Genomic DNA, 16,239 nt, shown 5'->3' with positions numbered 1-16,239 from the left:
ATGTATTTGAATACCAAAAATCAAGTATTTTTGTACATATGAGGAAAATACAGCATCATGGCAGAACTTAGGACTACAGTTACAAACTACAGATTTATTTTTCTGTTATTAATGAAATTTAATAAATTATCACCCAAACCTCTGACATTTAATTAACATCAGGTACAAAGCAATTTTAGCAGCTTAACAGTGACATTCTGAATAATTTTCAAGGTACCCATGTATTAAAGAAAAACCAGGAGTTCCCACACAGGTCTGTTGCAACAATCCTCCACATAAAGCACAACTGAAATCTTTTATTCTGCAGGAAGAGAACTCAGTTCCCATGTTTTACAGGACACTTATTCACAAAATAAATGGTTATCTTATTTCTGCCATAAATGAGTGTTTGCTGTCTCAGTGAACTCACAGGTGGCACCAGGAATTGTCTTTCCCTCTGCTGCCCCAGATACCAACAGGACACGTTCGAAACTTCTCACAAGTTACCACTGAAGTCCTGCCTTATGACACTTGGAAAAATTTAGAATTAACCTGGAAAAAGTGTACCAAGCAGCAGAGTCCAGATGAAGTGTAATTAGCTTTTCTACTGGACCACCACTACATCACTAGATCAGTACCCTGAGTGTTTTCCCTCCTTGGCAATCCTGGAATCCAAGAGATTGGGTCCTTTAGGCCCAGACAGAAAAATTTCAGTGGCCAGAGGCTTGACCTTGTGGGCCCAACATCCTGACTCCCCACCCAGGGCAACATGGCACCCTGTATGGCACCAACAGGGCACACCTCAGCTTCTCTTAAATCTCCCGAAAGAGGGATCCTGTGAAGGCAAACAGCACTTCCAAGGCGATGAGGCCCACCAGCAGCAAGGTACAAAACCAGAGAAATCCAAATTGCACTTGGAGACAAGACTGCCTACAAGCTTCCCCTCAGCTTGACCACTGAGGCTGGCAGGGCCTGGGCCCGGCAAGGCCACCCACGCTGCACCCAGGCATTTCCTGCAGCTCACACAAACGCACCATCTCACATCTGAGCTCAGCAAGATTCCCTCCAGCAGACACACTTTTACTGTTCCTGGCTGTTCCTCCGGCCCCGAGTGTTAGAAATGAAAGGGAGTTTGTTATGGAGCTGAGAAACCCGGGAGAGCATTGGGGTATTATGTTTGGGCGGTAAGGCATGTGAGCTGAGGTTGGTCTGGATGTTAATGTTGGCTTAACTGGCAATTTCCTTGATTTGTAGTGACTGTGTTGATAGGAAATACAGCTCAAGTTGCTCTGGTGCAAGGCAGCCAAGCCTTTCGTGTGGGATTATGCACACAATTTGCATTAATTCTGTTCTGCAACATCACAAACTACACTTCCCTTCTAGTGAAGTGTGCGGTCCTCAATAATATATAGCATTTCCAGCAGAGAAAGCTGGAAGCAAAGAGGGGTTTGTGTGCTGGAATTAGGCTGCTGCTGTTACTGGAGCAAGGATATTCCAAAAGATCTAATTCAACCCAGTAAGAATTTATCTTCTCTGTTCCCACAGAGAAAATAAATTCTCTCCTCATGCATTTGACAATTTTTCTCTCCTCATGCATTTGACAGCTTTATATGGAAGTGATGGGTACTTTGGGTCCTTTTGTGCTCTTATTCCCAATGGAAAGGACCTTTGGAAAAGGAGAAGCTGGAGGAGATGGATCCATAAGACTTCTCTCAATGCTGAGCAGACAGGCTCTGCAAGCAGATATTTTTTCTTCCCCCAAGGCTTGAGAAGTCTTTTATAAATACAGACCCGCGGCTGAGTGCACCCAGAGACCCCAGCAGAGCGGTCTTTGTGTGGATCCCAGCACACGGAGCACGGAAGATCATAAAAAAACCTCGAAATGCGCCAAAAATCTGTCTGGAACTGGAGATAAAAAGCTGTGTGATAATCCCGAGCCAGTGAAAACACCGGGATCACCATCCTGCGTTGTCCATGCAATCCATGGTGTTCAGCTCAGCGGGATCTGGTTTCCAGCGCTGGCGAGAGCCGCAGGTGTCTGCGGGCGGCACAAGGAGGGTATCATCCCACCCTGCTCCTCACAGGCTTCTTCCCAACCCTACAGCCCTGTCTGTAGGCTGAGCAGGGCTCACCCTGGCCACAGGGCTCACCCTGGCCACAACCACCACAACCTGCGGCACACAAGCCCCCAGAGCCCACGGTGGTCCCTGTTTGTTCCCTCGGTGACACCTCAGATCCCAACGGCCGCAGCCGTGACGTTCACTCGTCTACCTGCGGCTCTGAGCAGTTCCAGATGATGCTCCCAGCTCCTGGTTCCATGTGTGCTTTGCCTTTGGGTTTTCTGGTTTTGGTTTGGGGTTTCTTTTCTCTGTTTTTGCTAACTTGAAGGAGTACTGAGGTGAAAGATAATACATTTGTGGCTGGAAAGGAATTGGCTTAAAAATAGAAAGATGGGTGGTATCTGATTTGGCAGTTTGTGTCTAAGCTAAACTCCTGCTGGCTGTACTGTTTGGAATAAATGCATTTATTAGACGAAAGCCCAGGGAAAACAGGCCTTTGACTTGTATTAGAGACTCTTTTTCAGTAAGTTAAAGAAGGACCTTTCACACCCACATTTGCACTTGAAGTACAAATATATTCTGGCATGACTTGTATCAACACAGAGGTCCCAAGCACAACACCACAGATGGGAAAGAACGTGTATTTATAAATCAGCATTTGAAATCTCTTCCTCACTCCTGTTATTCACACAATAAATCACCCGTGTTTCAGAACACTGGGCTGGGGTTTGTGGTGGGATTTTCCAGCTCTCATTACTTCACACTGAAGAATCCCAGTTTCCCATTATCACAGCTCAGCCATTTCATTTCTCTCTCCATCTCTCTGCAGCATCCCAGCAAGAATACCTAATCCCAGTGGAGGAGTACGAACTGGAATCCTGGTCCTACCTCACTTTCACTTTCACGCGCAGGAAACTTCAACTCAAGCTTTGTAAGCGGCCTTGTGACAGTTTTCCCAAAGAGTTGTTTAGACGGAAATACAGGTTAAAGCTGTGCTAAGTTCAGTCCAAATGTTTTCTCTTATGAGGGACTTTATGGATGAATAATCAGAGATGAAAAGTGAATAATTCTTGAGGATTTCCTGCTTATTTTTCGAACTGGCATTAATCCCTGTTTAACAGATAACAGCTGAAATCCATTGGAAGTCTTGCATACACAGGACCCAGTGGAAACTTACGTGTAAACCAGACTTTATTTAGTGTATATCTCACTGCAAAAATTCTGATTTTGCTTATCCACAGTGCGAGGGTGCAGCCAGATTAAATTAATGACTGTTTTACTGTGTGGTTGTTTTAAATCCACAGCGATTATTAAAATCCAGCTTAAAAGAAACAGATATCCTAGATGGGAAAAAAAAAAATCAGCAAAGCTTTGTTTTACCTGCCCTAATTTACAGCTTCCTACTTTTCCTGCATTCTGTTTGGGAAACAATCAGCTTCTTTCAGGATAGAACTAAAAACACGAGGAATATATGCATAAAAGGAAAAACCAGTACAGATGTAGACTGTGGGTTAAGAGCTATTTATGCAGTATCAGAAGACTAAACCAGACTCTGGCCTGGCCATAAACTAAGCCCACGCCCTAAATGAGGTGCCAAGCCACAAAAAGCATTTGCGTCAACTGGGAATACAAGGAAAAGAAGGACTTCTAATTATAGGGCCTGGAAGCGGAAGCCGGGAGCGATTAGGAGCTGAGGCTGCGCCGTGTTTATCTGGGAGCTTCCTCCCCTCGCTCCCGGCCGCCTCTGACAGATGAGGCTTGGCCTGCAGGGTGGGACTGGAGCTGCTGATGGGACACAGAGTTCTCCGGGCACCGAGCTCCTGGCAGCCCCGTGGGCAAATTAGAGAGTGCTGGGGAAGCTGAGCAGCCCCACCATATCCTATTTATAACACCTCCCTAATTGCAGAGCTGTTGATTGCGTGCATATAAATGAGGTCCGCACAGCTTTGGAGTTTCACCAGGAGCTTCCCTTCAATTTTCCGAGGGACCGAAGGGTTTCCATCTCCCCAAACTGTGTCACCCTGCCAGTACTCACTGAAGGACTCAACACCTTCCAGCTACGGTGGATTTATTTTCAAAACACCAAGGGCACGAGTGTTTTGAAAATAAATCATCTGCATGGAGGAAACGTGTATCCATGGATAGACTGAATTCAGGAATGCAACTCTTTCATTTCCATGCCTGGCCACAGACAGACCGGTCCAGCCACTGCACCAACTCACTGTCTGTCCAAAAAGTGATTCAAAATATGAACTTCTCACACTTCAGTTTTGAAATCTGAACTTGGATGCCACACAAGGCTGGTACTGAGCTTTGGAGGTTCCCAAATTAGAGGCTCAGAGCGCTCAGGGGAACCACAGCGACTTAGAGCCGCTCCTGGTTCACATACGGATTTTTCCTGGCATTCCCACCTTCCACAGGCTCACTGGGACAGGATTCCTGTCCCACTGCAGCTCCCTGGGCTGAGCAGTCGCATTCATATCTCGTGTGACAAAGTTTATAAGGCCCATGGTTTTCTGAAGCATCTGACCCGACCCAGAACAGCAGCTTTATTTATACTCACTTAACTCCTCTCCCAGGCAAGTGAAAATACAGCCAAACATCAGAGCTGCTCGGCTCCTGGATACTCCAAGCGGACCATGTGCTACAGTTACAAAACTGGGTCTCAGAAAACCTTAACTAAATAATGAAATTCTGATTTTAGCAAAATTCACCACAAAATAAACACAAGTACGTAAACATTTAATATAAATATTTTTAAAATCCCAAGAAGTCAAAAGAAAGTGAAGCAAAATAAAATATTATTTTATGAATAAATAACTCCCTATGACTCTTCTAACTCCTAAAATAATCCATGGCTACAGGTCTTCCTTCACAACCAACCCAAAATGCAACACTTGATCAAGCCATCAATCATCAAGGATTCCTCCCCTCCTGGTGACATGGGACACAGGGACACAACATTTATAACTGCAACTCATTAAACTGCCTTAATTTTACTGTATTTGTCTCCAAGGCAATAATTCAAGTTGAAAACCAGAAGAAAATGAACAGAAAAACTAAAGAACTATTCTGTCATTAAATAATTACAGCTTGTTTTACTCTCTCTGTTTTCCTGCTCACTTTCTCTGATCAATGGGGAAAAAACTTGTGCAGAGATGTTCCAATTTCACCCTCTTTAACTATTAACTCAAGGCCACCATCACGTTTCAATATAGAACATTAAAATAATCAGAGCCATTTCAGGTCTGTTTAAGGTGCAGTCAGGCATCCCAAGGGGGACACAGTTTACTCTGTTTTACTGCTGGCCCAACATTAATTTTCTTGTTATTAATGGGTGGAAAATCTCTTTTGTAGCCAAGGAAGCGTAATTATTTTAAATTTTCAATGTCTTGCACTTCACAGCTCTCAGCTGCCAAGCTGGAATGAGCAACACTTCTGGAAAGCAGATCATTTATTTACCACATTTAAAAGAAAAAAAACCCCAGATATTTATAAACCAGCACCATTTCTTAGCTGTTTACTAACTGAGAATCTTATTTGAAAACTTTCCTCTTTGACACTAAAATTGGAACGTACCTGCCCCATCCCATTGATTTAACAGCTGGTCCTACTCCCAAATTGAGTGTGGATGTAGCTACAGCTACAGAAGTGTTTTAATTATTGTATTTTCAGTTTGTTTTAAGGGCTTGTATTGAAGAATAGGGTGTCTTTCACTCCCTCTAGATGGGTGAGAAGCCAGGATCGAGTCCTACAGCTGGAAAACCGCTCCATGCTGCATTTGAGCGTAGAGAAAAGCTTCTACTGGGAAAAGCTGATCCAGTAGGAGAAGACTACCAGGCAGCTTTTGTAACAAAATGTCCTTTTCAGAGGCTCTAAGGCTACTTACTTGCCTTAACAAATTGGCACTTGAAGCAGAAGCTCTAAAAAAATCAAATAGGGGATAATTCTCATCTTTCCTGGCTGCCCACAGGGTTTGTTGTACATATAGTTCTTGGCAGTGCAGCCTGCTGGGGAAACGAGGCACAAACCTTCCAAAACCAGGAAGGAATGATTTAAACAACCTCTGAATAGACATGAAAACTTCTACACTTAACTTGCCTCCCAAACCAGACACAAGGAATGGAGAGGTTTGTATGGATGCTCCTGGAAATCCTGTCTGGAGCCCAGGAGGCCACGTCGAGGTCAGGCTCTGCACTGACCACAGGACACCACAGGAATTGGGATCCCAGCACAATTCCCTGCTCTGGTGGCCTCAGAAGCTCAGCCCAGCTTCCAGAATTATTCACTGCATTGGTCTGCATAACTCAAGGCTCCCATGGAAAGTGGAACTCCAGACAATCATGAAGATGTCCTGGCGTCCTCCAACACCAAACTCAAAGCTCAAACACCAAGGCTCCGCAACTATTGATCATATCTAAAACTTAGGGCTGATTTCTTCACACTTTATTTCATCTATAAATTGTGAAAATGACATCTCCACAGGTTTTTATGTTCCACTTGTTCCCACATTGCATCCTCAAGGCCTCGTGCCCAAACCACGCCCTTCTTGGGGAGCCCAGAGGATCTGGCCCTTCCTCCCCTCTCCCCTCTTCATGGGCTGAATGAACAGATTGTCCATTAGCTGGGGATAAAATGATGTTAGAGACAGCAAAATGAATATGATTTTAAAGCCTTCACTAGAACTGTCCCCAACCATCTAAAATTTTAGTTATAAACCACAGCTGCTGTCCAGATCCTGTACAAAAAGCTTACCAAAAATCAAGATTAATGGGTGCAATGATCAATACCTTTGACATCCAGAAAGTTGCTTTGAATGGGAATAACTACAGGTGATTACGAAATGTTTCCCTAAGCATGAAAAGAAAAGGGCCAAGCTGAATTGGGTCACACATTTGTTGGCTGAAAACTGCAGTGTTGGGGACATCTAAGACTTGGTGACAAAAATCTCATTAATGAAAAAGCACTTTCTTAGGCAACAATCACAAAATACATTATTTCCATCTAAAAATGTGATCATATCGCTATGCTCACTGTTTTTTACTGGAAATAAACCATGGAAAGTAAAAACTGTGATTTATTAGTTCTGCCTTGATACACAATTCAACTTCCTTCTCTCCCTCGGTGTCTGCAGGAACTGGCAGCTTTTGGGTAAAACACTTTCATTTGTTGCATCAAACCCAGTCCAATCAGTAACTCAAGTTAACCTAAAAAGAATATTCATCCTTGTGCTTCATACTTCTAGAAATCCTGAAAAATCCCAATTTTATGACCCTAAACCACTCCAAATAAACAGAATGCATGTGTCAGCTACAACGGTGACTCCGAGCACTCAGAAATAAGCTCCATCTTCCAGTATCAAAAATCCTGTCCCACACCAGCCACGTTTTGTAGACAAAAGATATTAATGTAGGCAACAGATTTGGGCCTTAAAAAAATAATAAATGTAGAGAAAGAAATAAAAATGAGGAGGTTGGTTATTTTGGGGCCTGTTGATAACATTTCTGCAGAGATGAGCAGCTGGTCTAGGCTGAAACATCCATTTCCTGTCCCATTTACAACCCAGCATCGTTCATTTTATGAGGGAGGTAAAAAGAAATTCCCTGAGTTCTACCCCTGTCATCTGTATTAAACCCTTGATCTCTGTAATGTTCAAATTACAAATAGTTCACTTTGCTCCTTTACCAGCTTCTTCCAAATACCAGTAAGAAATACCTAGATATTACAAATATAAACATCCACATTGAACTGAAGAATTAAAATAAAAATACCAGTATTTTCAGCAAAATATAATTAAGCTTGGCACGGCTGTTAACTTTTCTGTTTTCCTGGAGGATGGAGGCAAAACTTACAGGTTATCATGAAATTTGGGTAATAGAACCGGTAAATAAGGTAGAAATCTCTCTGTCTGGAACTGATTTCTGAAGCACTGATCTGATTTCCTTCCTTACAGACTCTGTTTTTACTGTATTATCTATGGCTGTGCAGAACTTGCCCAAGTGTAGACAACAACATATTTAGCAAATCATATTCAGCTTCAGCACAAATAAAACATCTATAATTTGCTTTTAAATGTGGTGGAGTAAAGACAATTGCCTGAAATAAAGCTGCATTTATTCAAATTACTTTATTCAAATTACTCTCAAAAGCACATGCAACAATCCCTGTAGTATGGAGAGAAGGGGATCATTTACACACAAGTTGGTTTTAATTATCACAGTCCAAAAAGGCCTTTATACCTCTGATCTGCCCAAATGAAGGGAGGATTCTGCTTGTTTTTAACACGGTAAAAATCTATAAAGGGATCTTCCCAAAACTCAGACCTGACCACCTGTGCAGCTCCTGGGCTGAGACACGATGGAATTAAGAGGTTTATCAGCCCCAGAAAGTAAAATTTTCAGTGAAACAGAGCAGTGCTCCCTGTTTGCCTCCCCAGCACAGCTTTGCAGTCGCTGTGATCTGGTGCAGACACACAGACACTGCCTGAAATTAGGAGTAAAAGTGGGGTTTCAGAGCAAGCAGCCAAGGACAGTATCAAAAGCCACCTCTTGTTTTGTTCCCTGTAATGAGCTCAGCCTGATTGCCAATAGACCACTAGAGAATGGGCTGGGATGATGTTACAGCCCTGGCTTCAAACAAAACCCTGCCTTGATGTTAAATAAAGAACACAGAACCCTGGGCTAAGTGCTGCTCTCACTGGAGGCAGCTGAGGGAAGAGTCCTCTGCTGGTTTGTCCCCATCCCTCCTGCAAATCTCCTGCAGCACACAGCATTTGCAAGCAGCCAAAAATAACACCACTTAAAGAAGTGTTTTGCCATTAAACACCATTAGATCTAAGTGTCACTCTCTAAATTATTGTCATTCCAGTACCTGAGCAAACCAAAGAACTTCATCATAATACAAGTACCCAGCAATTTGCAAAAATATCCTTCCTTTTGAAAAATAACAAGTTAATTTGGTTTTGCATAGACATTCTGCTGCCCCTTAAATATACACAATCCTAAAAACCCTCTCAAGGAGGCAATTAATTAATATCTATTTAGCATTCTCATTTAAGCAGCTGTATTTATTTCACTTATTTATTTCACTTAATTAGCATTGCTCCACTCTGGGTATCATCCTTCTTCCAGAGCACAAAGCAAAATAACTGTTCTGGAATAGAGGATTCTCAGTTCACTGCGCAGAGCTCCACAAAAAATTCCCTTCCAAGAAAATCCAGGCAGATGAGAATACAGCTTTTCTGTCACAAACTCCCAGTGAACTGCGCTGCACTGTTAAAGAGTTCTGACACAACAGATGGGGTGTCAGAATGACACCAACTGGTCAGCAAAAGTGAAAAACATAAATGACAGACAGTCAGTTCTATTCTCTGAAATGTGACTTCACCCTCATGATCTTCATGGCATTTGCTGCATTTTAGAAATTGTTAATTTAGGCAATGGAAGCTGTTCATTCTCTGACCATTTCCCTCAGTGTTGCTGCAATCAGCCAGAACATTATTTATCTACAGATAATGAAATGTTAATTGTCAGATTAATAAGATCTATTAATACACAAGGTTTGTAGTTGTCCCTGCTGCCCACAGTGACTGTTCACTGATAAAAAGGAAAGAAAGAAATAGGTACTTTTGAGGAGCTTCTTACAAGTATTTTCAGATTATAGCTGATTTCACTCAGGAGAGAGGGTAAGATCACAAACTCTTCAGCAGCAAACAAATAATAAGTTACTTTAAAAACCAGTGAAACGATTTTATTTCTGTATTTATGGAGGACTGCAATTTAATCCATGTGCTGATCCTCTGGACACCTGAGTATCACAACATGTGTGCACCTGGCTGGCAGGATCTCAACACACAGGAATTCCTCAGCAGTGGAAGAGGGACTGAATCTCCTCCCTTCTACCACAGTGAAAGAGTTGCTAAAGTTTGAAATTTCCAGACAAGACAAACTGGACATCCAACCCTCCACAGAGCAGGACAGTCATGGGCACCTGCAGTGTCCCAGTGGCACCAGCAATCCCTCCAAAGCCAAGGGACACATTCCCATGGGATTTACTGCCCTGTTTATCTATCCCAATAACTGGAAAAATCTCTTACCACTGGGGTTAAAAGCCATGCAGCAAATGGGCTTCTCATGAGCAGGGAAATGGGCCACGATGCCATCGCTGTCCGAGTCCTCGCTCACCAGGACCTGGGGAACAGAACAGAGCCCAGGATTAGGAGGGAAAAACACTCCAGGGGGGAAATCCCAATTGACTGACACAGGGATTGGTTTGTAAGGTGTTCACATTCACAATGTAACTGCCTGTCAGCTGAATACCAGCAATGCTCAGGAATTCTTTCAGATACAGAGACATGAGACCTTCTCTAATAACCTGGGAGCAACCAGAAAGGATTATGCACTTTATGCCTGCATTTCCTATTTATTTACCTTACTCAAATTAGGGAAAATAGAAAACTATTCCTGTTTTGCTCCACAAATGATGGCTGACTGCACAGCAGCTCATTACACCATGCTGTGCAGGAAGCTCCAGTTAAAGTTTCCAATAACAAAATCACAAAATCACATCCTAGAAAGAAAAGGGAGTATTTAACCCTTACATAAATCAGCATTTTGATTCTAAGTGCACAAGGCAAATGGGTGGAAAACCAGATCAAACCCAGAGAAAGTGCGCTTGCTTTCCATGAGTCCTTCATTCAGGTGGGAATAGCACAGCTTCCATCCTGCTGTCAGTGGTGCTGGAATTGAGGGATCTGGATTTCCAAAGGATGCAAGGAATGCCAAGGGCTGGGAGTGTGTGTAGAAGCAGCTGCACTGTGGAATTCACAGTTAACATGGATTTTCTCCAACTTGAAACTGCCTCACTGAACATGAGGTAACAGTATTACAAAGGTTGTGACCAAAAAATCATGCCCTCGTAAAATACCTCCTTGTGAACAAAAAAGGAATTAAAATATATGAGAGAGTTTGCACAGCAGAGGGAAATTCAGTGGAAAAGGAAATACCTGGGCTGAGATCTGTGATGTGCAACAGCTTCTGGGAAAAGGCACAAAGAATGAGCTTTTGGGGTCTTAAACAAAAGCCAGTTTGAAGCTGATAAAACTCCTGGGCCAGTCAAACTAAAGCTGAGTGTGAGGACATACAAAGAGACAAAATATCAATGTTTAATTGTATGAAAAGCAAAGATATTCCTAGATTTATAGAAAAGAACCAGAAGATGTGTGGACAAAATCGTGCAAGAGCTGTAGGAGTATTTTATTCCTTGATTACATCCTCTTAAAAGCTAAACTAAGTAAAACAAAAAGAAAGACCTATCAAAAAAGGACTTTAAAAAGGGGGTTTTGTGGTGAGAAAAAACCTCTTCTTACTAAGACTGTGCAAAACCACCCGTTTCAAGTTCTGAATAATTGGTCTGCCTCTTCCAAAATAATCTGCAAGGTTTTTAATACTTCCTATCCCAAACAGATATCAAAATAATTTCAAGATATTTTTCCACTTCAAAAAAACGAGGAATCATCTCCCAGAGCTTTGAGCAGTCACGGAATGGGGCTGGAGGGGCCTGGGCCTGCCTGGCTGTCAGAGCTCAGAGCTTTGGCACTGGCACACAGCACAATTATGGCTTTGCTCTCCCTCGTCAGCATTTCGTGCTCCTTCCAGAACCACGAAACCAAAGGGTCTGGAGATCTTCCGAAGGGCTTTTCAAAGGAGCACAGCTCTCCCTCAGCCCCGAGACACTGCACCCAGGCACTCCCATCCATCATTTATCACAGCTCCCACTCCCAGGGAGCATGGGCTCAGCCTCAGTGTTTTGCTCTAATTAAAGAGAAATGATAATCACAAAGTAACACCACAAACCAGCTTTACGAAGAGTTTTTTTTGCGGGTCTAGCCTGCTAAATAAAAATATTCAATCAGAAATGTGTAGGTATCACAGGATCTAAATCATTGCTAGGAACAGTTATATAGGATATTCCATATGCATCATCCTCTACAGGCTGTAAACTGGATTAATTCAACATGGCTTTGAGAAAAAATAAAAATTATAAATGCACTGCTGTTATCACCCCTGCAACTAAACCCCTGTCCAACAGGAAGGAACACGGGATGGCAACATGACCCTTAAATATTTTTCCTCTGGAAACATGATACAAAGCAAAAAGTCACAACATTAAAAACTGCAAAATACCTTAGACATACAAATCTGAGAACCCAAAAAGGCCAAATCTCTCTTTTTATGTGATGTTAACTGGTTCCATGCTTTCATTTGTTTTTTTGTCATTTACTGCTTAAAAAGATCTTCTTGAAAAAAAAACCCAGCGCAAAAGGAGTTGTTAAAGATCTCCCCCTTTCACTGCAAACGCGGATTTTCAGGTACAGCAGGTCGGCCTTTGCAGATTCAAACTCAAGTATGTACTTGATTGCTTTACTAATCAAGTAAAGCAAAAGAAAAGCCAAAAAAATCAACCACAAAAGAACCTTCATCACTCAAAAATTTGGAAATCTTGGACAGTGGAGAATGTGACATTCAGGGCTCCTTTCTCAGCACCTGATCTGTGTCACTCCCTGTGTCAGAATGGGCATAACTGGCTTTGGGAACACACATGGAAACAACACTTGCTTGTGCATGGAAAGATGAGAAAATATTCTTCTTCTTTTTAAAATCAGCATGAAAAAATAAATCCGTTAGGAACAGAGAAAAATGCTTTTTTTTAAGTCCCCAATTTCCATTGAAATTTGTCCAGTCCTCCCCCTGCTCTTCTGCACTGCACAGCTGGGGATAACAAACATCACTTTTTACAATTCCAACACTACAACGGAAGGAGGGAAAAAAAAATCCAAGGAATTGGACTTAACTACATCATCAACCAAACGTCCCTCCCAGAGATGCCACCAAACCAAAGCCTGGTCCCCATCCCAGTTCAGAGCTTGCACAGCTTTAAATCCCAGCAGGAATTTCCCTTTTTTACAGAACTTAAGGAACTCAAAATGATGCTGATACAACAGCCGGTGCTTTAGGAATATCAAACCAAACCTTCCCAATGTACCACCAGCTCCTCCAGCCAGCTGAGGGTTTCATGCCCCTGAAAACAGCGGAGTTGGGAATTTTTCCTGAAAATCAAAACAGAGGGACAATTTCCCTAATAACACATGCAAGTGCTGTCAGGGAGCTCGAGGGAAGCAGCTCATTCTCCTTCCCAGAGCATGCAGAGCCCACAGGAATCCTGAGGCTGCAATTTTCTTCCTCCCAAACAGGCTTCCTTCTCCAAGGTAGTGGCCTCTAACCACTCTGCTGTTCCGAGTAAAAAACCTTCCAAAGTCTCTCACTGAGAAAGGTTCATAAATCTCAGCATTGCTCTGGTAATCACAGAGTCACTGAGCTTCAGCACGATCCTCCCTGCAGAGCTCCCAACAAGAGACCAACACTGAGACTCTTCTACCAGGACTCTCCTGTGAATGAGCCCTCAGCTGCTCCTGATGCCCAAAATTATTCTATCAAGAGCTGCAACAGGATTTTCCCAAAAGCTGCCCAGCCAAAGAGCCCGGGGCTGGATGTGCCAAGCCAAACCAGCTCCCAAAGCAGCTCTGTTACTACAAAACTCTGAAGTTTATCAAAGATTAATCAAATCCTCTTTATCTCACTCTAAAAGAAGAGACAAAACACCGAGGGCATCGTTACATTTACTACCAGCCAGTGGTGTTTGCTTGGAGGGCAGGAGGTAACAGCAGCCAGAGCTTTTTTCTCCTGTGCCATATTTTCCTTCCTCCGTGGTATTTTCCGTACTGCTGAACAGAAGCCACTCGTAATTATGACTTTAATTATTTTAATCTTTAAAGGCAAATTACACCACTTATCCCAGTGGAGACATGTTTTTAAATAAAACATGAAAGTAACACAAATAAAAATGGACCCAAATCTAATCAGGCAGGTCCTACTCTTAATACAATTAAGAAAAGAGTAACCCCATCATCATAAAAACAAATAGGTTTGGCAATAATTATAAATATGAATATGATATCACAAATATTTGCTGTACACTTGAGATCCCCAATGCTTTAAAGAGCTGGAGTTTGATTCAGTTCCTCCACACAAAGAGCCTCCCCCAAGTTACAGCCAAGGTCAAACTTCAGTGGAAAGGGGCTAAAAGTGATAGATCTGTGGCATTAACTACTGCACTCCTTTTAATAGAATCCAGCATAAACTCAAACCAGCCTCGCGCTCAGCCTGAACCATTTATCTGAGACAAAAATGTCTTCTTGACAAAAACCAGATCTCCTTTAATAAAAGTGAGGCAGACAGTATTATGCTCTGAGGGAATCCTGTAGCTCTTTTTATATTTCTATATAAAAAGAATTCTTCTGTAATACATGTAGATATAAAAAGTGAAGAAAATTGAGGCCAAATATCTGAGCACTGGGACATCAGATCAACCTCTGCCAAAGCTGGTCCTAAAATAAAAGCCTTGGTGTTAATGACCAGTGGAATTATGTCTGTAGTTAAAGCTTTATTATTGAATATGCTTTACTCTTTGAGCTTCTTTTTGCTTCAGACCAAAGTTTCACAACAATTCCTGCTCCTGATAAGCATCTTGATGTGGTTCAATTGCTATCAACTCCTCACCAAATGAAAATGAACTTTGGAAACGGCGGCAGTCGGCTGCTTTTTTTCTGAAAATTCCTCTTTAATGCAATAAAAAGTTAATAGGGAACAGGAAAAAAAAAAAAACCCACCCTGATCACATTTTAAAACATAAATAGATCAACATGTTATCTTGTTTTGCTGAGCTGTTTTGAAAATATTCCCTCCAATATTTGCCTGAGCTGTGGATGAGCTGCGAGCGCGCGGCGAGATCTCATCAATCACAGCCCCGGCGAACGCAGCACCCAGAATCGAGTTCTGTATTTTTAAATGGCCACATCTTTCTCTGTCAACCAACTGTTAGATGTTGAACAGATTTACATTCAGCCCCAAAACTGGTGACTTTTGAGCAAGGTCATTATTGCAGCCTGCACGTGGGTGGCCCAGTGGATGAATTAATTAAGAATACAGAAACAAAGGTCGAAAGAAAATAATTTTTCTTTCAAACCCAAGCCAATAAAGTCTTACACATTTAATTCCAATTACTGAAAAAGAGGACATCTGTACAGCTTTAGGTTTATCCATTTCAACTAATTAAGGGATTCAAATAAATAGTCCTTCCATCTAACTGAAAAGTTTGCTAACACTTCATTAGAAGGAAGTTTAAACAAGCACACAACCTTGTTAACATATTTTGGTTTACCACAAAGTTACTTGGGCATCTCGATAATTATTTTTATTCCTTTTACAAATATCTCCTGACAGCCAACGTCAATAATTCTGCATTCCTCTGCATTTATTTAATTACCTCATAATTCAAATTTTCTTAAAGTATCACCAATTCTGAAAGTAGGAGCTATCACATAAACAACTGCTGGGGATGAGAGTTTCCTACAGTATCTACATTCATAAGGTTTATTAAAAATACTTTCCCTGCATATTTAATCCTGCAAGATTACATTAGGAGAGTTCTTTGGTCTTTAATTGTGTATTTTTCAGTGGTGAGTTTGCATTTCAGCCTCTGCCATGGCAGCACAGAGCAGGGCAGTGAATGAGATACATCGAGCTCCCCCTCACATTCCTTGTATTTGATGCCTTGGAAATGGGAGAAATGATAAAAAATTACTGAAAACTTAAAGCTGTAGTTAGCTCTCCTGGCTTGTGTCCCAAACACGTCCCTTCATCACCCTACTGGCACAGAAATTGTTATATTTGTACACAGGCACAGAGCAGCTCAGTCCATCTTTGAAAGCTGTGTGCTGTGCTTGAAATAACTGAAGAAGTACTTGGATTTACAAGACTTTAGATACATTTATTTAAAAAAAAAAAAAAGCTTCTCCACTCAAACAAAATGCTTATTTCTCCTCCAAAATGATGTGTTTGCCTGCCTTAGATTTATTTCGTTGTCCTCCATTTTCTCTTTTTAAAACATATTTATTCCTTTCTCTTTCTTTACTGTATCTTACTTTACAGATATATTTAACTACTTGGAAAATGTATTCTTTCACTGCAATACCCAAATTCTTAGTCAGGCTGTGCAAGTGATAGAAATCTTTATTGACCTGAAGGAGGTGAGGTGTTTATTTTGTATTAGGAGGGTAGTGATGATAAGAAAATAACTCCTT

General features: G+C 41.8%; 1 protein-coding gene across 10 annotated transcripts in view; it reads right to left on the bottom strand.

Moving 5' to 3' along the window:
* BCAS3 (BCAS3 microtubule associated cell migration factor) overlaps positions 1–16,239 on the bottom strand; it is a 300,310-nt gene that overhangs the window by 227,242 nt on the left and 56,829 nt on the right. For all 10 annotated transcript variants that reach the window (XM_032129570.1, XM_032129573.1, XM_032129578.1 and 7 more), the window contains exon 13: positions 10,135–10,228. In XM_032129570.1, the coding sequence (XP_031985461.1) occupies positions 10,135–10,228 (94 nt within the window). The remainder of the gene's footprint in view (positions 1–10,134; positions 10,229–16,239) is intronic.

This window comes from Corvus moneduloides, chromosome 20, assembly GCF_009650955.1.
Source record: "Corvus moneduloides isolate bCorMon1 chromosome 20, bCorMon1.pri, whole genome shotgun sequence".
In the NCBI taxonomy this organism is placed as follows: domain Eukaryota; kingdom Metazoa; phylum Chordata; class Aves; order Passeriformes; family Corvidae; genus Corvus; species Corvus moneduloides.
Note: the sequence above shows the minus strand (reverse complement) of the source record. Positions and strands in the feature narration are given on the sequence as shown.